This window comes from Panthera onca, chromosome C2 (genome assembly GCF_046562875.1).
Source record: "Panthera onca isolate mPanOnc1 chromosome C2, mPanOnc1 haplotype 2, whole genome shotgun sequence".
NCBI classification, from domain to species: Eukaryota; Metazoa; Chordata; class Mammalia; order Carnivora; family Felidae; genus Panthera; species Panthera onca.
The window spans coordinates 82468522-82492464 of record NC_138347.1 but is presented as its reverse complement, the minus strand read 5'-3'; the positions used below and the strand labels follow the sequence as shown (position 1 = coordinate 82492464).

At 38.2% G+C, this 23943-nt stretch overlaps 1 protein-coding gene across 4 annotated transcripts in view; it reads left to right on the top strand.

Moving 5' to 3' along the window:
- VPS8 (VPS8 subunit of CORVET complex) overlaps nucleotides 1-23943 on the top strand; it is a 250782-nt gene that overhangs the window by 148396 nt on the left and 78443 nt on the right. For all 4 annotated transcript variants that reach the window (XR_013557963.2, XR_013557964.2, XM_060639415.3 and 1 more), the window contains exons 36-38: nucleotides 11677-11824; nucleotides 16225-16314; nucleotides 19707-19749. Coding sequence is in view for 2 of the 4 variants with exons in the window: in XM_060639415.3 (XP_060495398.1) it covers nucleotides 11677-11824; nucleotides 16225-16314; nucleotides 19707-19749 (281 nt within the window). In the remaining 2 variants the exon portion in view is untranslated. The remainder of the gene's footprint in view (nucleotides 1-11676; nucleotides 11825-16224; nucleotides 16315-19706; nucleotides 19750-23943) is intronic.

Below are 23943 nucleotides of genomic sequence, written 5' to 3'. Positions count from 1 at the left end.
CACTTCTCTTGGTAATGTCAATTTAGCCTTTGTTAACCATCTCCTGGAGACCTCTGAAATATATGGTATGATTTTCTTGTAGGAAATAAAAAACACATAAAAGTCACATTGTATTTCTAATATTTAATCAAAGTAAAGTAAAAATTGAGCATTGCTAAGAAAATGAGTAGCTTTACCAAGGAGCAAAACATAGATTATGGAAATGGTTATACATTGGATTTAAGTTGAACCTGTCAGTGTTTCTATGGATAATTTTGAGGGGACATTTTAAGATGTTGACTCTCTTGGCGCCTGGGTAGCTCAGTCGGCTAAGTGTTCAGCTCAGGTCATGATCTCACGGTTCATGAGTTCGATCCCTGTGTCGGGCTCTGTGCTGACAGCTCAGAGCCTGGAGCCTGCTTCAGATTCGTTAGTTCTCTCCCTCCCTCCCTCCCTCCCTCCCTCTCTCTCTCTCTCTCTCTCTCCCTCCCTCCCTCCCTCCCTCCCCCTCCCCCCCCTCCCTCCTCCCTCCTTCTCTCTCTCTCTCTCTCTCTCTCTCCCTCCCTCTCCCTCCCTCTCCCTCCCTCCCCCACTCACGCTCTGTCCCTCTCTCAAAAATAAACATTAAAAAAAAAAAAAGATGTTGACCCTCAGTGTTGAAATAGCATATTTCAAAATGAGAATAAAAAATTAGAACATTATGTTCATGAATTTTGACGTAGGAAAATCCATTTCTATTTCATTGAGTGCCTATCAGCTTGGCTGGGCATACCACCAGATATCATATTGTTAAGGTGAATTTTTCTCTACCCTTCAAAGGTTCTTCTGGCTGGATTCAGAATCAAATTGAGATGAGACAGATGAACACGAGAAAGTCAGATTTAATTTCATATGTATAGAACCCCTACATACATGAGAGGTTCAAAGACAGAAAGGTAAAGTGAGATCTGTATGCCATCCTGAACTAAGGAGTGGGATAGGGGCCTGGGGCTTCAGCGGGGAGGAGGGCACTTCACAGGGCAAGAAGAAGAGCAGATGTTGGGTATTTAGGTATTTGCCCTGCCATACAGATGGGTCACTTCAGAAAAAATTGATCTCTAATAATAACTCTTATTCTGGGAAAAGCTCCAAATTTAGATTCTTTTAGATAGTTTATGATGTGGACAATAAAGGCAAAAGAAAAAAATCAAATTTCTTTACAACTTACAGCCCATTGACCAGTCCTTGAGACGTGCCTCAGTGTTCATATTTTGCTGAGGGCAAAAGACAACCTTATCTTAATATTAACCCAACCTCCAGGATCCTGTAAGTCACCTTTAACAGGTAAAAAGTCCTTTGGAAACTTCCTTTATCTCTACCTGTCCCTCCTCCCCCACAGAGAGATGCCAGCAATCATCCTCCAAGCATATAGCCCACTGAGATACATTCTAAGGATCTCATGACTAGGGTTTTACTAGACACTGGTAAATGATCTTTCCTAACAACAGCTAGCCCCTCAAGGTCCTGGAAGCCTTGCTTCCAAGTTCCTTGGAGATTTATGCTATCTCTGACTCCCTCCCAATTTGAAAGTATATAATCAGCCATCCCTCACAACCCACTGCAGCTCTTTCTGCCCATAGGTCCTGTCCCATGCTTTAATAAAACCCTCCTTTCTGCACTGAAGACACCTCAAGAATTCTTTCTTGACCGTTTGCTCCAAACCCCAACATTTTCACATCAGTTAATGGAGGGGCAAAGGTTTCTCTTGAACTCACAGGGTCTTGATTGCCGTCAGCTCAGAACAGTCCATATGCCAGAATGGCACATTTTGAGGAGACTTGTTTCGAACCCTTTAGTGTCTTTGGTTAGTACTTTGCCAGAAGCTCAGATTAAACCTTTTAAATCCTGACATATCATTTCCTAATCTCCAAATCTTTTCAGCTAGCTAGCTAGATAGATATAGAGGGAGGTAGGGAGGAAAGAAAGGAGAAGGAAACAGAGAGAAGGAAACAGAGAAGGAAGGGAGGGAGGGAGGGAGGGAGGAAGGAAGGAAGGAAGGAAGGAGAAGAAAGAAAATAGCCTGCCTGCATTTATTTCTTTATTCCTATAATCAGTACTTCTTTGTAATGAAATTGCTGTCTGCTAAGTACTGTGCTAGAGGTTGAAATGGCTCAAAATTATACTCACATGTTCTCAATCCAGACCTGTTTCTTCTTTTTTATTTTCTCTCCTAGCAAATGGTATTCTCCACCCATTTATTTCACTTAACAATTGACTGAGTAACTACAGCATGCTAAGCACACTGACAGGCATGGAAAGTAAAATAGTGAATAAGATGCCCTGCCTTGACAGAATTTACATTCTGATGGAGGAAATAGACAAGCAAGCAGGCAATTACGTTTAAGTGTCTTCAATAAAATTTTGAGAGTGATGATGGATTCTTCACTTTGCTTTACCTACTCCATTCTACCTTAGCCATACCACACAGAACCAGTCATGACATCAAACTCTTGGATAGCTCCGTACATACGGGAGTCCTCCTCTGTTCTGTTGCCCACTGCCCTGGTTCAGGCACACAGTATCTCTCTCCTGATCCCTCCTGCTGGCCTCCTAACCACCCTTCAAAGCTCTCCTTCTCAAAGTTCTTTCCATTCCCATTATCCAAGGCCAAATACAAATTCCTCATGGTCTTTCTGTCTGGCTTCATTTGCTTCCTTTCTCCCATTTCTCTTTGCCCCTTTATTCCTCCCCAGTACTGACCTGTTTGATTAGAGGAGGCACTATGTGCTGTCATTCCTTCCTTTGCATATGTGTTTCTCCCTTAGTCCACTTTGTTTTCTTGAGAGCAATTTAATGTATGCACTTTATGTATGTGTGTGTGTATATATATATATATATGTGTGTGTGTGTGTGTGTGTGTGTATACATATATGTATATATAATTAGCTATCAAGAGCTCTAAAAGTTATATATGTGCTTTGATCCAGTGTTTCAATTTTGGAAAGTATTTTAAGGAAATACTGTGAAAAAAATGTGGCTGATATTAAATTAACTGTATTCACATTTACATAGTGAAAAAGCTATTTATAAAAGAGGATGGGGAGGTGACTAAGTAAATACTAAGGTACATGAGCAAAATTGAATACCAAATTGGCAAACATGGCAATGTGAATGTAAAAATAATGCTAAACTGGAAAAATACGTTAACAAGACATAGTTTGCATACGTACTGTATGTGTATATGATTGAATGATAAGAGGACATGTACAGATGTAGACCGATCTGTAGACTGGTAGCTTAATGTTCACTATATTCTTTGCCCCCATAGATTTGCTTATGTTAATAATAAATATGAGAGCAATTATAAGTAGTTTGGAAGGGTCTGCTCTTTGCTTTTAAATTTTTTGAAACAAAACTAAGATATAAGTGCCATGTATTAAAGTTTTTTTTTTAATTGCTTCATGTGTATTTAAAGAAGTCTTTCCAAACACCTGTTTTTGTTTTCTATTTACAGTGAAAAGGACACATTTTAAGGTTCTGCGTGATTTTTGTAATCCTACCCTTTCTTTTCTATTTATGTTGCTATTTTTTATTTGTTGCTTTCATTGCCTTGTTTTTTTGTTTCTTTTTTTTTTTTTGTTTTTTGTGGGGTTTTTTTTGGTATTCTACTTTTCTGCCTTTGGTTTTAATTGAGCATTTTATATGATTCCATTTTTTCTCTTCTCTTAGTATATCGATTATATTTCTTTTTTTACTTCTTTCAGTGGTTGCCCTTCAGTTGGCAGTGCACATTTATAACTAATCCAAGTCCAGTAACAGATAACACTATAGTGCTTCATGCGTAGTATCAGTACCTTATGATAAAGGATTCCTAATTCCTCCCTCTTATCCCTTATAATATTTGCTGTCATTCACTTAACCATAAACCATAATCACTGAATACATCGTAACTATTATTCTTTTGGACAAATTGTCTTCTGTATATGTGCCGCCGAAGCGAGCACAGGACAAATTGTTTTCTGTTAGATCAGTTAAGAATAAGAAAAATAAAACATTTATTTTACCTTAATTTATTCCCTCTCTAATGCTCTTTATGTAGATGCAGATTTATGACCTATATCATTTTTCTTCCTTCTGAAGAACTAACATTTCTTGAAAGGCAAGTCTACTGATGACATATTCTCACAATTTTTGTTTGTCTCAGAAAGTATTTCCCCTTCACTTTTGAGAGATAATTTTCCTGGATACACAATTGTAGGTTGGTGGGTTTTTTCTTCCAAGACTTTAAATATTTCATTCTGCTGTCTTTTGCTTGCATGGCTTATGGAGAGAAGTGTAGTGTAATTCTTAGCCTTGCTTCTCTGTAGGTAGTGTTTTCCTTCCCTCCGACTTCTTTTAAGATTTTCTCTTTGCCTTTGATTTTCTGCAGTTTGAATATAATATGCCTAGGTATAGATTTTTGCTGTTTGTCCTCTTTGGTGTTCTCTGAGGTTCCTGAATCAGTAGTTTGATATCTATCATTAATTTGGGGAAATTCTCAGTCATTATTGCTGTGCAAATATTTCTTTCCCATTTTCTCTTTCTTCTTATGGCGTTACCTTTTATATTTGTGCCACAGTCTTTGGATATTCTGTTCTGGGTCTTTCTGCCCTCAAGTTTCTTTTCTCTTTGTGCTTCAGTTTGGGAATTTCTATTGACATGTTATTGACACACCTTTAAACTCACTGATTCTTTCCTCAGCGGTATCCAGGCTGTTGATGAGGCCATCAAAGGCATTCTTAATTTTATTTAGTGTTTTTTTCATTTCTAGCATTTTCTTTTGATCCTTCCTTAGAGTTTCCATTTCTCTGCTTACTTTACCCATCTGTACTTACATGTTGTCACTTTTTCCAGTAAGAGCCCTCAGCATATTGATCATAAGTTTTAAGATCCCATGTAATAAATCCAACATCTCCGGCATATTTGTGTTTGGTTCTGAGGCTTGCTAAATCTCTTCAAACTGTATTTGTTGTTGTTGTTTTTTATGTTGTCTTGTAACTTTTTATTGAAAGCTGGAGATAATGTACTGCATGAAAGGAACTATGGCAAATAGGCCTTTGGTGTGAAGTTTATGTTTATCTGGTTAAGCGTGAGGCTTTGCTTACTGTTTGCCGTAGCGGTAGTTGTCTGATCCTGAAAATTACTTCGGTGTCCATGTTTTTCTCTCCCTGGTTGTCTTTAGATTTCCCTAGAGACTTTTCGTAAAGTCTGAGCTGTGTAGTTCTTTCGGTTCTTTTCCCCTGTTATTATATAGGCATGCCCTATTGATGTCGTGGTGAGGTGTGGTGGAGGAGAAGCATTCTTTAGTCCTGTGATTAGTGTTCACTCTTGGTGAGTTGTGTCTCTGGCAATGACCCTCCCAAGTACTTCTCAGTAACCCCCTTGTACCCCTTTAAGTGAGACAGGAAGGCTAGAGAGGGCTGGATGTGGTTATTTCTCTTCCCTCAGCTTGGTTAGTCTCTGCTAAAATAGTTTCCCTTGAGGGCAGTTGTATTACTTTGCAAGGCCCGCCTTCACAAAGTACCACAACTGTGTGGCTAAACAACAGAAACTTATTGTCTCAGTTGTGGAGACTGGAAGTCCAAGATAAATGTTGGGAGGGTTGTGAGAAAGAGTTCCATGTTCCTCCTCTACTTTCTGGTGCTTTGCTGGCAATCTTTGTCATTCCTTAGCTTGTGAAAGCATCACCCTGATTTCAACCTTCATTTTCACATGCATTCTCCCTGTATGTATGTTTATGTCAGAATTTTCTCTTCTTTTAAGGACACTGGTTATGTTGGATTATGAGTCCACCTTACTCCAGTATAACCTCATCCTAACTAATTACATCTACAAAGTCCTGTTTCCAAATAAGGTCACATTGTGAGATATCGGGAGTTGGGACTTCAACGTATGAATTTGCAGGGGACATAATTCAGTCCATAGCAGGCCTTGTTAAGAAGAACAAAATGCTCTGGATATATTTTTAAACGGCCACTTTTCTCCTCTCTGGTACTGGAAGCATGACTGGATTTTTCTCCGGTCTTCACAATGAGAACCTGGTAGCTCCTCAAGATAAAATCCATGAAAGTAGGGAAACTCCCCCCAAGACTCGGCCCCCTAGGATATTTAATTCTGCAGTCTGTCCACACCGAATCTCTGGCATTTTGTCATTGACGGCTGAAGTTTTCCTACCCCAGTGTACCAGCTCCAGCAGTGGTGGCTTCTGCTCCAGTAGGCTGTGATCATTTATACCCACCTGTCTGTTGCTCTCTAACTCAGGGGTGGCAGCTGGCCCCACCACTTCAGCTCTCAGGTAGATGGAACAAGAGTTGTTGATTTTCTGTTTGCTCAGCATTTTTCCTGAGAGGATGGAGGTGTTAACTTTCAAGCTCTTTACATGCCAGACCAGAAACTAAATGTCTTTGTTCTCTATATGTTCAGAATTATATGTGGATATCAGATTTATGTAGTCTGACCCAGCATCAGTTCAAACCGTACCTCTGAAAACTGTTGAAAGAATGTCTCTGCAGTGGGGTCACAGAACTGCATCTCTTTTGTCTCTCTAGTTCCATCTATCACTTTGGGGAGAGAATGGCATCAGGCATCTCATCCAGACCTACAAATGCCCCAATTTAGGTATTATGCCGAGGTGGCAGGACCTGCACCTTCCCAGTCTTTCTTTGAATTAGGCCACATTAAGACAATTCTTGCTAGTGGGATCACTGGCATATTTCAGTGTTAGGGAGAGCTTTGCAGTAGGAAGAAAGTACACATTACAAATAACCTCAGCATTCTTCTTATTACCATTTTTAATAGTATTTTGGAAAAGTTGTTTTAGCTTACCCTGTGAGATTTAATTGAAATCTGTACAACATTGGAATGATCCAGATACACTTTTTTTTTAATGTTTATTTTGGGAGAGAGAGTGTGTAAGTGGGGGAGGCGTAGAGAGAGGGCGAAGACTGCCAAGCAGGCTCCACACAATCAGTGCAGAGCCTGACGTGGAGCTCGACCCCACAATCTGCGAGATCATGGCCAGAACCAAAATCAAGAGTTGGGCGCTCAACTGACTGAGCCACCCAGGCATCCCCAGGTACTCTTTATACCTGATGAAGTTATGAAACTAAATTATTTTTCTATGAAAATCATTAGGCTCTTATTTCTGTTAGCTTATAAAAGCCATTTTTCCTCTTTATGCAAGAGAACATTGAAAACAATACACTTTCTCTTTTGTGAATATCAGAAAGAGAACAAAAATTCTATTAAGTTTTGGGAAGGACATCTTTGACACTAGTATCAGACTAGGGAAATGGAAAGTGAACAAGTCCCCTGAAGACCTGAATTACATCTGCTGTTACATTTATTTGATGTGGCAGAATCTTTGCCATTAGACAGAACGGTGCCCTTGTCTGCTTTGGTCTGCGCCTCATAAAAGTTGATAAGGAAGTGTGGCTGTTCTGTATGAGGGATACTGTCATCTCTGCCTGACTTAGAGAGCCATCATGGAGAGCCACACCTACTATGTTCTTTCTTGCAACGGATGGGTTTCCACCTAAACCAGTCTCCTGTCTGGTTTGTGAGGCGTTACTGTTGTTACAATTCCATGCGCATTTTGTGGGTATTGTCTTTGCTGCCTATAATAATGCCTCTTAAAAAGTGTTTTTCAGGCAGATTGGCACATTCACTTATGTTTTGTTCAAAGGACATGGGATTACATTGTGGCATTTTTAACATGGAATGTAAAATGGAAAACTGGAAGCTCAGGTTAACAACCTTGTAAAACAACTTGATTAGAATGATAACTCCATGGACAATAATTGTCTTCACTCTCGTGTGTTGTGAATGATGTATTTGAGTTTTCAGTCTAAAAGGTACCAAGCAGTCATCAGTACGCCACTACCTCTAAGGACTGGTTATATGGGGATGAGCAGAGAATTCAAGCAGTCAGGATTTAGGCTAAGCTGAGGTGGCCCTAAGTTGTCAGCACAAGTTACCGGGAGATTGTGAAATTCTCTCCCTCAGAAATGTAGAGTAGTCTAGACTGGCCTATTTTTGTGCAATATTTAGAGTGAAGGGGAGAGACCAGACCAGACTTTTTTTCATCTCCCTGCAACATTTATTTTCTTTGTCAAATATTTTTATCAGAATTTTAGAGTCATTTTAATGACATCATTTATTCAAAACTGAAGCATAGTTTATCCTTCCCAGTAACAGCCAAATGTACAAGATCATAATTTTAAATTATTTATCACAACCTGAGTAAGTGTGAATGTTTTCCCCAACCTGAATTTTTGGGTATGGTTGGTGTGCATGTATTTCACAAGGCATATAAGTACTCTGCTTTAAAACAACACAGGAAACAATGGGTACTGGTGAGTATGTGGAGAAAGGGGAATCCTCTTGTACTATTGGTGGGAATACAAACTGGTGTAGTCACTGTGCAGAACAGTATGGACTTTCCTCAAAAAGTTAAAAATGGAACTACCCTATAACCCACCAATTACACTACTAGGTATTTACTCATAGGCTACAAAAATACTGATTTGAAGAGGCACATGCACCCGGATATTTATAGCAGCATTATCAACAATAGCCAAACTATGGGAAGAGCCCAAATGTCCACTGATTGATGAATGGATAAAGAAGATATGGTATATATACACAATGGAATATTACTCAGCCATCAAAAAGAATGAAATCTTGCCATTTGCAATGATGTAGATGGAGCTAGAGTGTATTATGCTAGGCAAAATAAGTCAGAGAAAGACAAATACCATATGATTTCACTCATATGTGGAATTTAAGAAACAGAACAGATGAACATAGGGAAGGGAGGGAAAAAGAGAGAGATGGAAGCAAGCCGTAAGAGACTCTTAACTATAGAGAACAAACTGAAGGTTGATGGAGGGAAATGGCAGGGGATGTGCTAAGTGGGTGATGGGTATAAAGTAGGGCTCTTGTTGGAATAAGCACTGAGTGTTATATGTAAGTGGTGAATCCCTAATTCTACTCCTGAAATCAATATTACAATATATGTTAACTAGAATTTAAATAAAATTGAAATTTAAAAAAATGACAAGAGAAAGTCTAGTGTATGCCTTATAAAAATCTACCTTTTATATATACTTAAGTGTTTATATCTTATATGTCATTGCTATGATTAAAATAGAAATTCCCAAAAGAATAGATAACGTTTAGGTTTAAAACATATAGTTTTGATACACTAAAGTTAACAGTGGCAAAGCAGATAGCTAATAGAAGAGTAACAGAAGTAGCTTTGAGAAGGGAATATAACAATTTGTATTTATGTGCAAGACTGTGAAGCAGCAGTCAGAAATGGGTGTAAGTGTATTAGTTTATTAAAGTTTTCATTATGTTGATGTTGCCTGATCATTTCCCAGCAGACATATTATTTCCCTCACAAATGAATGCATCGGAATCTATTCATCTGAGTGATTTGCTTGGTTTGATGCATATTCACATCCTTAGTACTTGTAAAGAGTTTTGTCAATAAGTGTTCTGGAAAGAATTAAATACTGGGATTTATTGGCAGATGCTTATGTCTAGTCTTAATTTGCTCCATAGTCTTGCATTTATAAGACATAGTAACAGAAGTGTGGCGTAGATAAAATATTAACACTACCTACAATATGACATAAACATCTGAGAAGTACACCAGCTCACCTTAATGTTAACGATCATCGATTAGCATTCCCTTTTTCTTTTACGTGGGCATATTCTGTTGGGACAAAACGTTGATCTTACATAAAGACCCATCGTTCCCCTGTGATTATCATGTGCATTTTCTATTTGGTCCGTGTAGAGCTTTCTGACAGCATTCATTCACAGCTGAATCTGATTTCATAGCCCTAGTCCTTGTCATTTGCACCCCTCTATCCTGTATTTGGTTCCCCTTTTTTGAAGGCCATCCAGCACATTATTGCCTGTCCAGTTCAATTCAGTGTACATTTACCGAGTGCTTATTTATTATGTGCCAAGACTGTGTGAGTGCTGGGAGACATTGAATGCAGCAGTCTTTGCTCTCCGAGTTTATAGTGTAGTTGGGACCTAGACACTTAAAAAGATAATTTTCATGTTACATAGGAAGAACTAAGGTGATGCTGTACTTAAGGAATAACCAGTTACTTACCTAAATCCTGCTTTAAAGGCAGCTGTGAACTAACGAAATGAAACTCGAACTTAGAGATTTACAGCCAATTTGAGGACATACCGAATTAGCCCATCAGCAAGTATTGACAGCTCCAAGCAGCAGAGCTTAATTAATGAGTTCATCAGTCAACCTCTGGTAGGGACTGAGTGTCACAAAACTCTTAGTTTAGGAAAGATTTCCTATGTCTAAATATAATTCCTCTTTCTCTAGCTGAAGGCTCTTACTGGTAAAAATAGGAGGGCTATTTACCATTATTTATAGGACCTTTATAACCTCAAATTGTTCTCTGCGGAGTCAGAGATTCCCGCCTATGACTGTTGGTGTGCTGCACATGGGTCACAGGTGTGCCTAGAGACGGATCCCCTCAGCTCTTGGGGTGGGTCTTGGGGTACCCATAGTCCCCTGTGATCAGTCTTACTTTGTTCTGATGGGCCATGCAAATGCTGTCCTTCTCTGTATGCGTGATGTGAGAAGAGCTGGGAGATGTTGCTTTAAACCATCTGCCTTAACGTTTCTTCACAAAGCTAGTTTCCCAAGCAGTTTTGTATCTTATTAACCCTATTCCAGTTCTTTACATAAGGAGCTTTAGTTGAGGTGAAGAAAAGATAGGGCTCTCAAAAGGAACTGACTTCTTTTAAAGATGATTTGTATGTCTGTAATGAGCAGTAGTTGATTTTCTAAATAATTTCTTTTGGCCACCAGTAGTTGAGTGTCCACTGTGATAAAACTAATTCTGTTATTTCTCTAGCTTTTTTTTTTCCTTTTTTTTTTTTTTAAAGAAAGCTCTGCATCCAACGTAGGGGTTGAACTCATAACTTTGAGCTCGAGTCACATGCTCTACCGATTGAGCTACCCCGGCACCCCAGTATCTCTAGCTTTTGTTGTAGGTATTCTGAATAGTGGGCTTTGGTGACTAGCTGACATACAAAATAAATGAACACATGAATATTGTGTGTCCTACTATTGATCCACTTTATAAATTTGTTTTAGTAGCGTGTAAATAACTAGCCCTTACAACATGCAGGGTACTGTTGCAGGCTTTAAGAATTCGTTAGTGAGAAGATACCTGGTACCTATCCTCAAAGAGTTTATAGTCTTTAGATAAGGAAGATAATTAAGGAAGTAGTTACAACATGGTGTGATTGGTGCTACTAACGAAGTATGGTAGGGCCAGTTGTTGAAAGTGGAAGATGGTTTACTATATATAGTTACTCGTGGATCATTGGTTAATTTTTGTTTCTTCTCGAGCAACAGTACAACTTTGGTATTTATTTAGAGGAGCTTTCACTGAATATTATTTCCTTAATTATTCACTATAAACTGAGAACTGTTGTGATTTAGACTGTGTCTGATATAATACACAGCTCACCCTAACACCCTAAGTAAAAGTGAGACCTTCAATTCACAATTTTATGTCACCAGAAGGGAGTTTTGCTTTTAAGGTTGACATACTTTTTACCTGTCATTACATACTTAATGACAGATGTGATGAATTAATGCCGTTCTCTTTCTATTTATGTTTTCAGGGAAGGTATTCATGTAAATCAGGAATCGCTGCAGATGCCTCCCTCTGTTACGGAGCAGTTCATTGAGCTGTTGTGTCAGTTCGACCCAAACCAGGTTATAGAGACGCTGCAGATCCTTGAGTGCTACCGCCTGGAAGAAACCATCCAGGTAAGACCTGGAATGCAGAGCGGATGTGAGTAAACTCATCCTAACCATTCACCAGTTTAAACATGAGCAAAAGGAGACTAACATAACATAGCCCCCGGGATCGAACCCAAATAGTCTGCCTCCACAGTGCCTGCTCTACATTGCTGTGGTAAACTGCTGTCCCTTTATTCCAGTAAAGTCAGAAACAGCGCATGTCCATTGCTGTTACTAATCAAGTTTCACAGACATTCTAGCCAACACACAAGCCAAGACAAAGGAATACAATAAATATATTAAAAGGAGAAACCAAGCTCTTGTTTGTAGGCTCTGATGGTTAGATAGCTTGCTGTGCATAAGACAGGCTCAGTGGCAGTCAGTAGTCTCAACACGGTCATTGCCTTGGGTCCCCTCCCTTGTTTTCTCCTGTTTCCACATGAACATGACTATGTGCATGTGTGTGTGTGCATGAGTGTACGTATACACACATACATATTCTGATCAATAAGAGGCTAGTATTTAAAATTTATTTTTAAACTACTGTTATATATCCTTTCCTTTATTATCAATACTTACGAAACAGTAATCTCTATTCCCTGTGCCACCTTCTGAACTACTCACACTTTAAAAATTTTTTAAGTGTAAAATATTTAAAGTATATAGAATTGTACAGAATTTCAAATATCAGTGTACCCACCAACCCAGTTTTATAGATGTTCATGTTTGACATACTGGCTTTAAATCTTTGTTGTTTGTTTTAGAAATCATCCTCTTTCCCCTCCTCCCCCCCCCCCCTCCCCGAGGTTACCACCAACCTGAAGATGGGAAGCATATTCTTCCCATCTGTGTTTATTTTTCCTATAAAATGCATGATACAGAAATAGCACTGCTAGGAATTTATTCAAGGGATACAGGAGTGCTGATGCATAGGGGCACTTGTACCCCAATGTTTATAGCAGCACTTTCAACAATAGCCAAATTATGGAAAGAGCCTAAATGTCCATCAACTGATGGATGAATGGATAAAGAAATTGTGGTTTATATACACAATGGAATACTACGTGGCAATGAGAAAGAATGAAATATGGCCTTTTGTACCAACGTGGATGGAACTGGAGAGTGTTATGCTAAGTGAAATAAGTGATACAGAGAAAGACAGGTACCATATGTTTTCACTCTTATGCGGATCCTGAGACACTTAACAGAAGACCATGGGGGAGGGGAAGAAAAAAGAAAAAAAAAAAGAGGTTAGAGAGGATGGGAGCCAAAACATAAGAGACTCTTAAAAACTGAGAACAAACTGAGGGTTGATGGGGGGTGGGAGGGAGGGGAGGTTGGGTGATGGGCATTGAGGAGGGCACCTGTTGGGATGAGCACTGGGTGTTGTATGGAAACCAATTTGACAATAAATTTCATGTTAAAAAAATAATAAAAAAATAAATAAAATGCCTGACACAGTCTTCCATGTTTATAGAATTTGTAATAATGGTATCATATAGAACATACCCTATTGCAAATTGCTTTTTTATTAAATTTTTTAAATTTATCAATTTTTATACATGTAGAATTAGCTCATTCATTTTAATGATCATATAATATCAATTGAATGAGTATGCCACAGTTTATTTCCCTATGGATAGACATTCAAATTGTTTCCAGTCCTTCACATCCTAAATAATGCTACCTTATACATCTTTGTATGAACCTTCTTATGTGCCCATGTGAGCTTTCTCTAAGTAATTACCTGGAAGCGGAATTCTTAGACAGTAGACTAGCTTATTCTATTGTTACTGCCAAGTTGATCTCCTGTTTGTTTCTATTCTCACCATCAATGTTTGGTATTTGTTATTTTTCCACATTCTAGTTGATTCCTAACATTTTTTGGCTTTTTTTTTTTTTAAAAGTTTATTTATTTTTGAGAGAAAGAGAGAGAGAGCTGGGGAGGGGCACAGAGAGAGCGAAAATGAGAGTGAGAGTGGGAGTGAGAGAGAGAGAGAGGGAAAATGAATGAGAACCCCAAGCAGGATCCACACCCTCAACGCAGAGCCTGACTCAGGGCTCAAACTTATAAACTGTGAGATCATGATCTGAGCAGAAATCAAGAGTCAGACACTTAACCAACTGAGCCACCCAGGAGCCCTACACTTTTAGACTTTTAATTTTTGCCAGCATGATGGGTATCATTGATTATTCATGACATTGAACATCTTTCCATATGTTTAATGACTTTCAGTTTTTTTTTCTCTGAATTATCTGTTCATATCATTTGCCCATTTTTCTACTGAGTTTTTGCCCTTACTGATTTGTAGAAATTCTAATTTCTGCATCTCTAATCCTTCACTGATTTTATATGTTGGGGATGCCTTCTTCCAATGTATTGTGGCATGTTTTTTTTTAATTTGGTTTCTAGTGACTTCTATGTTAATTTATCATTCTTTTCCTTTAAGGTTTAAATTTTTGTGTGTGAGTCTTCCTTTTCTACCTTGATGGTATAAAAGATATCCTCTTACACGAGTTTTATAGCTTAGCTTTTTACATTTAGGCTTTTAATCCATCTGGAATTAATTTTTGTAAACAGATCAAGGGAGGGATTTCTGTATTTTTTTTTCCCCTGTGTATAACCGGTGGTGTATGTGGTATTTCTGGTATCCTTTCCTCACTGATTCATAATGCCATTCTGCTGTATACTGAACTCTCAGATATACATGGATCTTTTTGTGGAATCTCTTCTGTTCATTTGGTCATGTCTTTCCTTTTACTGTTACCACATATTTTAAATAATATAGCTTCACAATAAGGCTTATTAATTTGAAAGAAGAGTCTTCCCTCCTCATTGTTTTTCTTTAAAATTCATGTGTACTCTTAGACTCTTACTATTCTACATCAAATTAGGAATCATGTTGTCATCTTCCTTTAAAAAAACAAAAAACAGGGGCACCTGGATAGCTCAGTAGGTTAAGCGTCTGACTTGGGCTCAGGTCATGATGTCACGTTTCGTGAGTTTGAGCCCCATGTTGGGCTCAGTGCTGACAGCTCAGAGCCTAGAGCCTGCTGCTGATTCAGTGTCTCCCTCTCTCTCTGCCCCTCCCCCACTTTTGCTCTGTCTCTGTCTCTCAAAAATAAATAAACATTAAAAAAAAATTTAAAAACCAACAAACTTCTGGCATTTTGATGAAATATATACAATGAATTTATAGGTTAATTCAGGGAAGATTGACATCTTACAACGTAGAGTCTTCACATTCAGGAACATGGTTGTCTTTTTAAAAGCCTTTTACGTTCTTTAGTGAGGTTTCAACAACTTTTATATGATATACGAGGTTCTTGCAAATATTATCTTAAATTTGTTCCTAGATACTTACACTTTTTGTTAACAATGTGGAAGGAAAGTTTTTGAAATGACATCTTTGTCGATTGCTGCTGCTGTAGGTTACTAATTTTTATGCATTGTTTTGTATCAAAAAGAATCTGAATTCTTTCTTCATTTAAATAGTTTCTAGATTTTTTAATGACAATACTATTTTTCAAGAATAATGGTAGTTTTTCTTGTCTTTAGCTTTTCTTTCTTTTCTTTTAAAAAATTTTTTTTTTACATTTACACTGTTTTCTCTCTCTTACCAGATGTCTAAGAGCTCCAGGATATTATTTAGAAACAGTGATAGTATGCAATCTTAACCTTGTTTCTGATTTTAAAGGGAATGGGTCTAACATTTTACATTAAATATGCTGTTTATTTTAGGATTTTGATAGATAATTTTTAATAAATTAAGAGTTCAATTCTCAGTTTAGGTAAGAGTGTTTTGTTTTTGCTAAGAATGGGTACTGCATTTTATCAAATACTTTTTCCTGCATTTATTGAGATGATCACACTTTTCTCCTTTGAACCTGTTTATATGCTAATAATGTTATTTGTGCCTCTCTTTTTTCTTGCTGCTAAGAAAGTTTTATTCTACTTTATTAGTCTTTTCAAAGACTATTTTGGGGTTTGTTGAAACTCTGTACTGTTTCTCTGTTGTTTCTTTCCCATAGCATTATTTTCTGCACTTAATATCTTTCATTTATCTTCTTAGTTTACTTGGTATTTCATTTTTACTAATTAGAAACTTTTAGTTTATTGATTCTTATTAAGATCTCACTTATACATATGTGTTACCTTTTTTCCAGTGGATATACTCAGTCAGGTAAATGAAAACTTTAAACTAAACAATAGTGAAGAAAAAAGTGAATGAACATGGTTTAGTTAGAACTGCCAAGATGGGCAACTTCTAACACTAGAAAGTCCAATATTTCATATTACACTGGAAAGTAATGTACTACTGAGGTATGAATTCATTATTTACTGTCATATTGTTTTCATCTTTAGTAGGATCCTCTCCACAATCAAGATTTGTGAACAAAAATCCTTATCATTTCTTCTTTCCTAGATTACCCAGAAGTATCAACTTCATGAAGTTACTGCCTATCTATTAGAAAAAAAAGGAGATATTCATGGGGCCTTCTTAATAATGCTAAAGGTAATATTTTACTATATTTGCTTTGTCATTTTCTGTCCACGCCTCCATTCATCAATCTGTCTTTTTATTGAGATATAATTGACCTGTAGCATTGTGTAAGTTTTCATCAGTCCATCTTCATTTCTTGTGTGTCAAAGTAAGTTGCAGACAGTATTGCATCTTACCACTATTTTTATCATGACTAGAGTTTAGTCATTGGGTAGAACATTTCTTTCTGGTATACTTTTAAGGTGAAATTTATATACAATAAAGTGCACAAGTCTTAAATGTGTCATGTACTGAGTTGTGACAAATGCATACACCTATGTCCCTAGTCCCTAACAAAATAGAGAACATTAGCTTCATCAGAGAAAGTTCCTTCATGCCTCTTCATACGCATTCCCACTTTTGTCCCCCCACAGATCATCATTTTTCTGTTTTTTTTTTTCACTGTGAATTAGTTTTACCTATTTTATGCATTCATGCATTCATGGGTTCCTCCCTTAGTAGTCTTGTATAATTCTCCTTTCACCATATTTTTGAGATGTATCAGTAGTCCGTTTCTTTTATTGCTGAATGGTATTGTACGAATATACTACTATTCATTCAGTCTCTTGATGATTGACACCTGGGCTATTTCTAGTTTTTGGCTATTAAGAGTAAAGCTACTACGATCACTTTTGTACACAAATATTTTCATTTTCACAGGAAAATGTCAGTACCAAGGACTGGAATCCCTAGGTCATAGGCTAGGTCTAGGTTTTAGGTCTATAAGATATTACCAGACCTCTTTCCAAAGTGGTTATTCCATTTTACATCCTCTCCAATAATGTATAAGAGTTTGGGTTGCTAATTCTCACCAACAGTTGATGTTCTATCAGTTTTTCACAAAAATTTTTATCCATTTTTAAAATTGTTATGCCTACAATAAAAACTTATCATTTTGGTGGTATTAAGTATAGTCACATTTTTGTGCAATCGTCACCACTATCCCTCTCCAGAACTTTTTCAACTTCCCAAACTGAAACTCTATACCCATTAAATGGTAATCTCCCATTCCTCCCACCCCACATCCCCTGGCAGCCCCCATTCTTTATGACTCCATGAATTTGACTACTCTACCTCACATACATGGAATCACACAGTATTTGCCTTTTTGTATACATTAATCATAAAGTCTTAAAGAGTTACCCATGTTGTAGCATGTGCCAGAATTTCATTCAGTTTTAAGGCTGGATAGTACTCCATTTTATGTATATACCAAATTTTGTTTATTCATTCATCTGTTGGTAGACACTTGGGTTGCTTCTGCCTTTCAAACTTTGTGAATAATTCTGCCATGAACATGGGTGTACAAACATCTTTTCAAGACTCTGCTTTCATTTATTCTGGGCATACAACCAGAATGGAATTACTGAATTAAATGAAAATACTATTTTTAATCTTTAAAGAATTGCCATACTGCTTTCCATAGTGGCTACACCATTTTACATTCTCATCAGAAACGCACAAAGGCTTTTAATTTCTTTACATTTTCTCCAACACTTGCTTTTCTCTGTTTTCTTGTTGGTAGCCATTCTAATAAGTGTGAAGTATTGTATCAGTTTTTTAAATACTGTTATGTAGCAAAGGAATAGATTAGGGATATCCTCTCTTCCTATATATGTATGTATGTGTATCCAGCACACATGCAGCAACATGCAGAGGAATGGAACTGGACCACTTTCTTACACCATACACAAAAGCAAATTCAAAATGAGTGAAAGACCTAAATGTGAGACAGGAAACCATCAAAATCCTAGAGAAGAGTACAGGCAGCAGCCTCTTTGACCTTAGCTGCAGCAAAAATGTGACTATACTTCTTACCAGACATATTTCAGGAGGCAAGGGAAACAAAAGCAAAAATGAACTATTGGGACCCCATCAAGATAAAAAGCTTCTGCACAGTGAAGGAAGCAATCAACAAAACTAAACGGCATCTGACAGGTCAGATTATATGGAAGTGATGAATCACTAAATTCTAGTCCTGAAACCAGTACTACACTACATGTTAACTAACTTGAATTTAAGTTAAAAAAGATATTTAGAGCAAGGAAAAAAAAAAAAGAATTTCTTTATTGGCTTCTAGTTTTTCTCTAGCTGTGTAATCATAAAACAGGCCAGGAAGAATATTCCACAGAGGTTTTGTGTAAGCTCTCAACCTCTTTTAATGTAGAAGTTATCCCTACATCTCTTTTTTCCTTGTCGTCTATTTGTTGGAGATATCGTGAATCTAGTTTTAAAGGATAGTTAAAAGTATTCCTGGCACGGATGGGGGAAAGAGAGGCAGTATATCCTTGAAGGGAATAACACCATCATTTACAAAAGCATAGGAGTACAAAGAAATACGAAAGACTAGGAGAGCAGCCAGCATTTTACTAGGGCTCCACTATCCATGTGTTGGCAGGCTAGAAGCAAAGGCTGGGTGCAGATCTGGGAAGATTTTGTAGGACACCCTAAAGAATTAGGACAGACTCTGTTGTTCACACAAGATCAACTAAAAGTTTATAAGCGAAGGAACTGATACAGTGTTGTTTCATTAAGACTGCTCTGGTTAGGTAGGAGACTGAGGGGCAGGTAGAAAAGGGGGAGGTTCATCTTAGGGAGGAAGCAGAGAGCACTTGCCAAGCTGGGTAGTGTGGGTGTGAATCTGTGAGGCTTGAGCTGGAGGCAGTGGTGGTGGTGGAGTGGGAAGAGGATTGGATTTGAGAACTTTTGATCTTTGAATATAGTATGGAGGAAGTAAGAGGAAGTGGTTGATGACAGTTGTATGCCTATAAGGGACAGTTTTTAGCCTATAAGGGACCTCAAGAAAAAGAGCAAATTTGGAGTAGGAGGGATATATTAAAGGCCAGTCTCAGTGTATAGTAATATCTGGAATATCAGTAATGCTGGACTATCAGTTAATGCTTTCTAAGGATCCTAGTATTCGGTTAGAGCAGTGGACACTGCAATTGCATATTTAGAGGTGCCACACTCAAGGCTGTGCCCTCTGCTGTGGAGACAGTCTTGTATGTTCTTTCTTATTCGCTCTCACCCCTTTTTCTCATAGCCCAGTGTGAATTTTATTCCCTTATACAAAGCTTGGATAAATCCTACTCCTAATTACCCTGCTAGAGAATGTCATTGATGACTATATGGTGGTACAACAGAAGCAGAGTGGGGCAGATTAAGTGACACTTGATATTTTGGGTCCCCTTCGGTACTGCTAGCTCTGCTTTCTGTATACACAAGAATTCTCTTCTGAATGACAGTAAGGGTCATTCTTTATAACCTTGTTTTTTCTTGTAAAATATGTAGTTCAAATATTTGTGGATTAGGTAACAGTGTTCCTCTTACCTCCTGTGTTTTTGTTTTGTGTTTTTACCTCCTAGAGACTACAAAGCAAACTTCAGGAGATAACACATCAAGATGAAAGTAAGTTTCTGAGTATAATTTACAATTATTTCTTCCCATGGACCTCATGTTTTAAAAGATTTTGTCTAACAAACTGCATTTATTGACTAATAATTACGTCGATCCGCATAAATACTTGAACATTGATCCCAATTTTAGCTTGTTTTCAAGAGCTCCTAATAGGAAATCATGTAAACCATTGTGGCTTTGTGGTGCCATCAGTGGAGTTCAGGGTACAGAAAAGTAGGCACTTTTCACTGGTATTATTTTTTTTATTATATTTCTCTGCCAATTTTTAGTTATATATAAATAAGGTGCATAACTAAATATTACTGTAATACCCAAATATTACTAAATATTACTAATATACCTAAATATTACTGTAATATGCTAAGCAATAGCAAATCAGAGCTTCTAATGAGGAATAGCCAGTGTTTTCTGCACTGCATTTATGTAATTTTTAGCACAAAGCAGTAAAACTTGACAGTATGGAATGTTAAATGGCCTTGTCACAGATAGATACAAAATTCCCATCATTTTCCTAGACACTTGAGTGGGTTTTTAAAAAATGTTTATTTCTTTTGAGAGAGAAAGCGAGAGTGTGCAATTGGGGGAGGGGTAGAGAGGGAGGGAGGGAGAGAATCCCAAGCAGCCTCAGCAGAGTCTGATGCAGGGCTTGAACTCAACGAACTGTGAGATCATGACCTGAGCCAAAATCAAAAGTTCGATGCTTAGCCAACTGAGCCACCCGGGAGCCCCTATATTCCTAGACATTTTAGAAACTAGATTTATTTTTTTTTAATTGTGGTAAAATTCATAGCACAAAATTTACCATCTTAATCATTTGTAAATGTACAGTTCAGTGGCATTAAGTACATTCACAGTGTTGTGCAACCATCCTCACCATCAATCTCCATAAGTTTTTCAACTTCCCAAACTGAAATTTTGTATCCGTTAGACAATTACTCCCGTTCCCTGCACCCCCCACCCCCCACCCCCCCCCCAGTCAGTCTCTGGCACCTACCATTCTACTTTCTCACTCTGTGAGTTTGATGAGGTATCTTATAAAAGTAGAATTATACAACATTTATCCTTTTCTAAGTCTGGCTTACTGGCCTAGCATAATGTCTTCACAATTTACCCATGTTGTAGCACATGTCAGAATTTCATTCCTTTTTAAGGCTGAATGATATTTCGTTTCAGGTATATACCAACTGCATTTTGTATCCTTTTGTCTGTCAGTGGACATTTCAGTTGCTTCCACCTTTTGGCCATTGTGAATAATACTTTGGTGAACATGGGTGTACAAGTATCTTTTTGAAACACTGCTTTCATTTCTTCCGGGTATACACCCAGAAGTGGAATTGCTGGATTAAATGGTGATTCTAATTTTTGAGCAACAGTTGGGTTGCTTTTTTCTACAGTGGCTGCATCATTTTTACATTCCCATCAGCAATACACAGGGTTCCAGTTTATTTAAGTCCCCACCAACACTTGCTGTTTTCTTTTTTTTTTTTTTAAGTTTATTTATTCTGAGAGAAAATGCAAGTGGGGGAGGGGCAGAGAGAGAGGAAGAGAGAGAATCCCAAACAGGCTCCATGCTGTCAGCACAGAGCCACATATGGGCTCAGTTGCAAAACCATGAGATCATGACCTCAGCCTGTATCAAGAGTTGGATGCTTAACCGACTGAGTCACCCAGGCGCCCCTCTGTTTTCTTTAATAGTAGCTATCCTCGTGTGTGAAGTAGTAGCTTATTGTGGTTTTCATTCGTATTTCCCTGTTGAGTAGTAATGTAGAGTGCCTTTGTTATGCCCAGAATTCGTGATCCCCAAAGACCAACAGGGAGCCGAGTCCGATGCAAAAGCAAAGAGCCTTTATTTGAGCTAGCTCGAGCTCAATCCCCTACCTGCACCGAGGCAGCGGTGAGATACCAGGGAGAGAGAGAGTTTCAAAAGCACAAAGGTTTTATAGGAGTCTAGGGGCAGTTGGTGAGGTAATGGCTGTGGCCTCAGCCGATTGGCTGGGGAAGGGTCGGAGTCCTGTTACGCAGGTCACCGGGCATGTTTTGATCGGGAAGTTTGAACGGGTGAGCGGAGGTTACTCAAGGGGAGGAGGCATGGCCTGAGGTTTCTGCGATTTTCCCGGAAAGGGGGCACATAGGGGACATAGTCACTCAAGGTGGAGGACACAGAGCAAGATGGAGTAGGCCAGCATAGGTCCACCCTTTCACCTTTTCATGTGCATATTGGTTATTTGTGTATCTTCAGAGAAATGTTTACTCAAGTTCTTTGCCCACTTTTGAATTGGATTATATGTTTTCACATCACTTGAAATTTTTAAAATGACTCTTCCAAAGTTCATTTGATAGGCGATTTTTAGATCGTCCTATGTATTTAACAATCAGCACTTCTCTTGGAGCCCGTGGCCCACACATTTCCTTAAACACGTTTACCCTAATTCTTTATAAATTACTTATTTATCTATATTCTTTTTGGTTAGATCCTAGGTGTTAGGGTCTGTGTTGTACTGGGGTCATTTGCTATTATACTGAATCTTTTTGGAACCTCAGCATACAATTGAGTGATTTTTCCGTATTTAGTTCAGCTAAACATTTAATAATTATTTTTGTACTGTCAGTCTCTGTTCAGTCATATTATGTGAGATTTATTGCATTTATGATATTTTCCTTGTTAATAATTTTTGCAGACATTACATAAAAGATTGAGGGAAAAGTAAGAAGAATGTTTCCCTAAAATCACTGCACTGATTTGCAAGTGATATGTATAGAGAAGCTAGTTCTTTGAATTTTAGTGAAAATAAATTTCTCAGTAATGGTCTCATGCCCACTATTTACTTTCAGATTTAATATTTTTCTAGATACTTAAGAATTTGGGAGGTTCTGCTAATTGCAAGACATTGTGCTAGTTCCTGTGGATTATACACAGATGGCTAACATAGCCGTCATCCAAAGAATTAGCATCTTGTGAAGGAGACAGGTAAATGAAAACATCAAATGCTAGAAGAATCAAGTATTATAAAAGAGGTACAGTGAGAGTGGCAAAGGATTGTGGAAACTTGGGGAATGGTTTGAAACTGATGAATCAAAGATAGTTTGTGAAAGACATGACCTGTCAAGTAAGACTGGAATAGTGAATAGAAGTTTGATAGGGAAAAGCAAGGAAAAAGCATCTGGGCTAAGGAGCACATCATTATGAAAGTGCCTGGTCAGGAACCTCAGGAGTAAGACCTGGTGCAGTGACCTAAGAGCACAGAGGGCGAGAACCTGAGCCAGACCGTTACTATGTTTAGTTAGGGTCAGAGGTTTATTTATGTTGGTTTTTTGTTTTGTTTTGTTTTTTTTAATTTTTTTTTTTAACACTTTTATTTATTTTTGAGACAGGGAGAGACAGAGCATGAACAGGGGAGGGTCAGAGAGAGGGAGACACAGAATCTGAAACAGGCTCCAGGCTCCGAGCCGTCAGCACAGAGCCCGACTCGGGACTCGAACTCAACGGACCGCGAGATCATGACCTGAGCCGAAGTCGGCCGCTTAACCAACTGAGCCACCCAGGCACCCCTATGTTCTGTTTTTAAAACTTGGAAGTCTTTAATGATTTTTGTGGATAGAACTGATGTGTTTGTGACAGTATGAAGGAGAATGAGGGAAGCAAGATTTGGAAGTCAGAAGTTTAATTAAGAAGCTGTTGCAGTTGTGAACGTGAGGTGAAGAGAGCCACAGGGCAGAAGTCATGGCATGTGAGGGCACAAAAGTAAAATCAGCAAAAGTGGCAATTTAGTTGGACATGTGGGTGAAGGGGGGTGGGGCATCAGAGATGACGGAGATTTATAAACTGACTTAGAGGTGATGGTTTCATTAACTTAGTTTGGGAAGGGGGAGGAGAAGATTTGAGGTGGGAAAAATGGGTTGGGTTTTGCACATACAAGTTCAAGGTGCTTGTAGTCATCGATTAAGCAGAGTCTGACAGAGTCTGTCAAAAATTCACCCTGCAGATTATGAAAAGAATAAGGGCTGGAGGTGTATGTTCAAAAGTTATTAGTGGGGCATCTAGGTGGCTCAGTCAGTTAAGCGTTTGACTCTTGATTTCGGCTCAAGTCATGATCTCAAAGTTTGTGAGTTCGAGCCCCGTTTGGGGCTCTGCACATGAGTGCAGAGCCTCTTAGGATTCTCTCTCTCCCCACTCTCTTCCCTCTC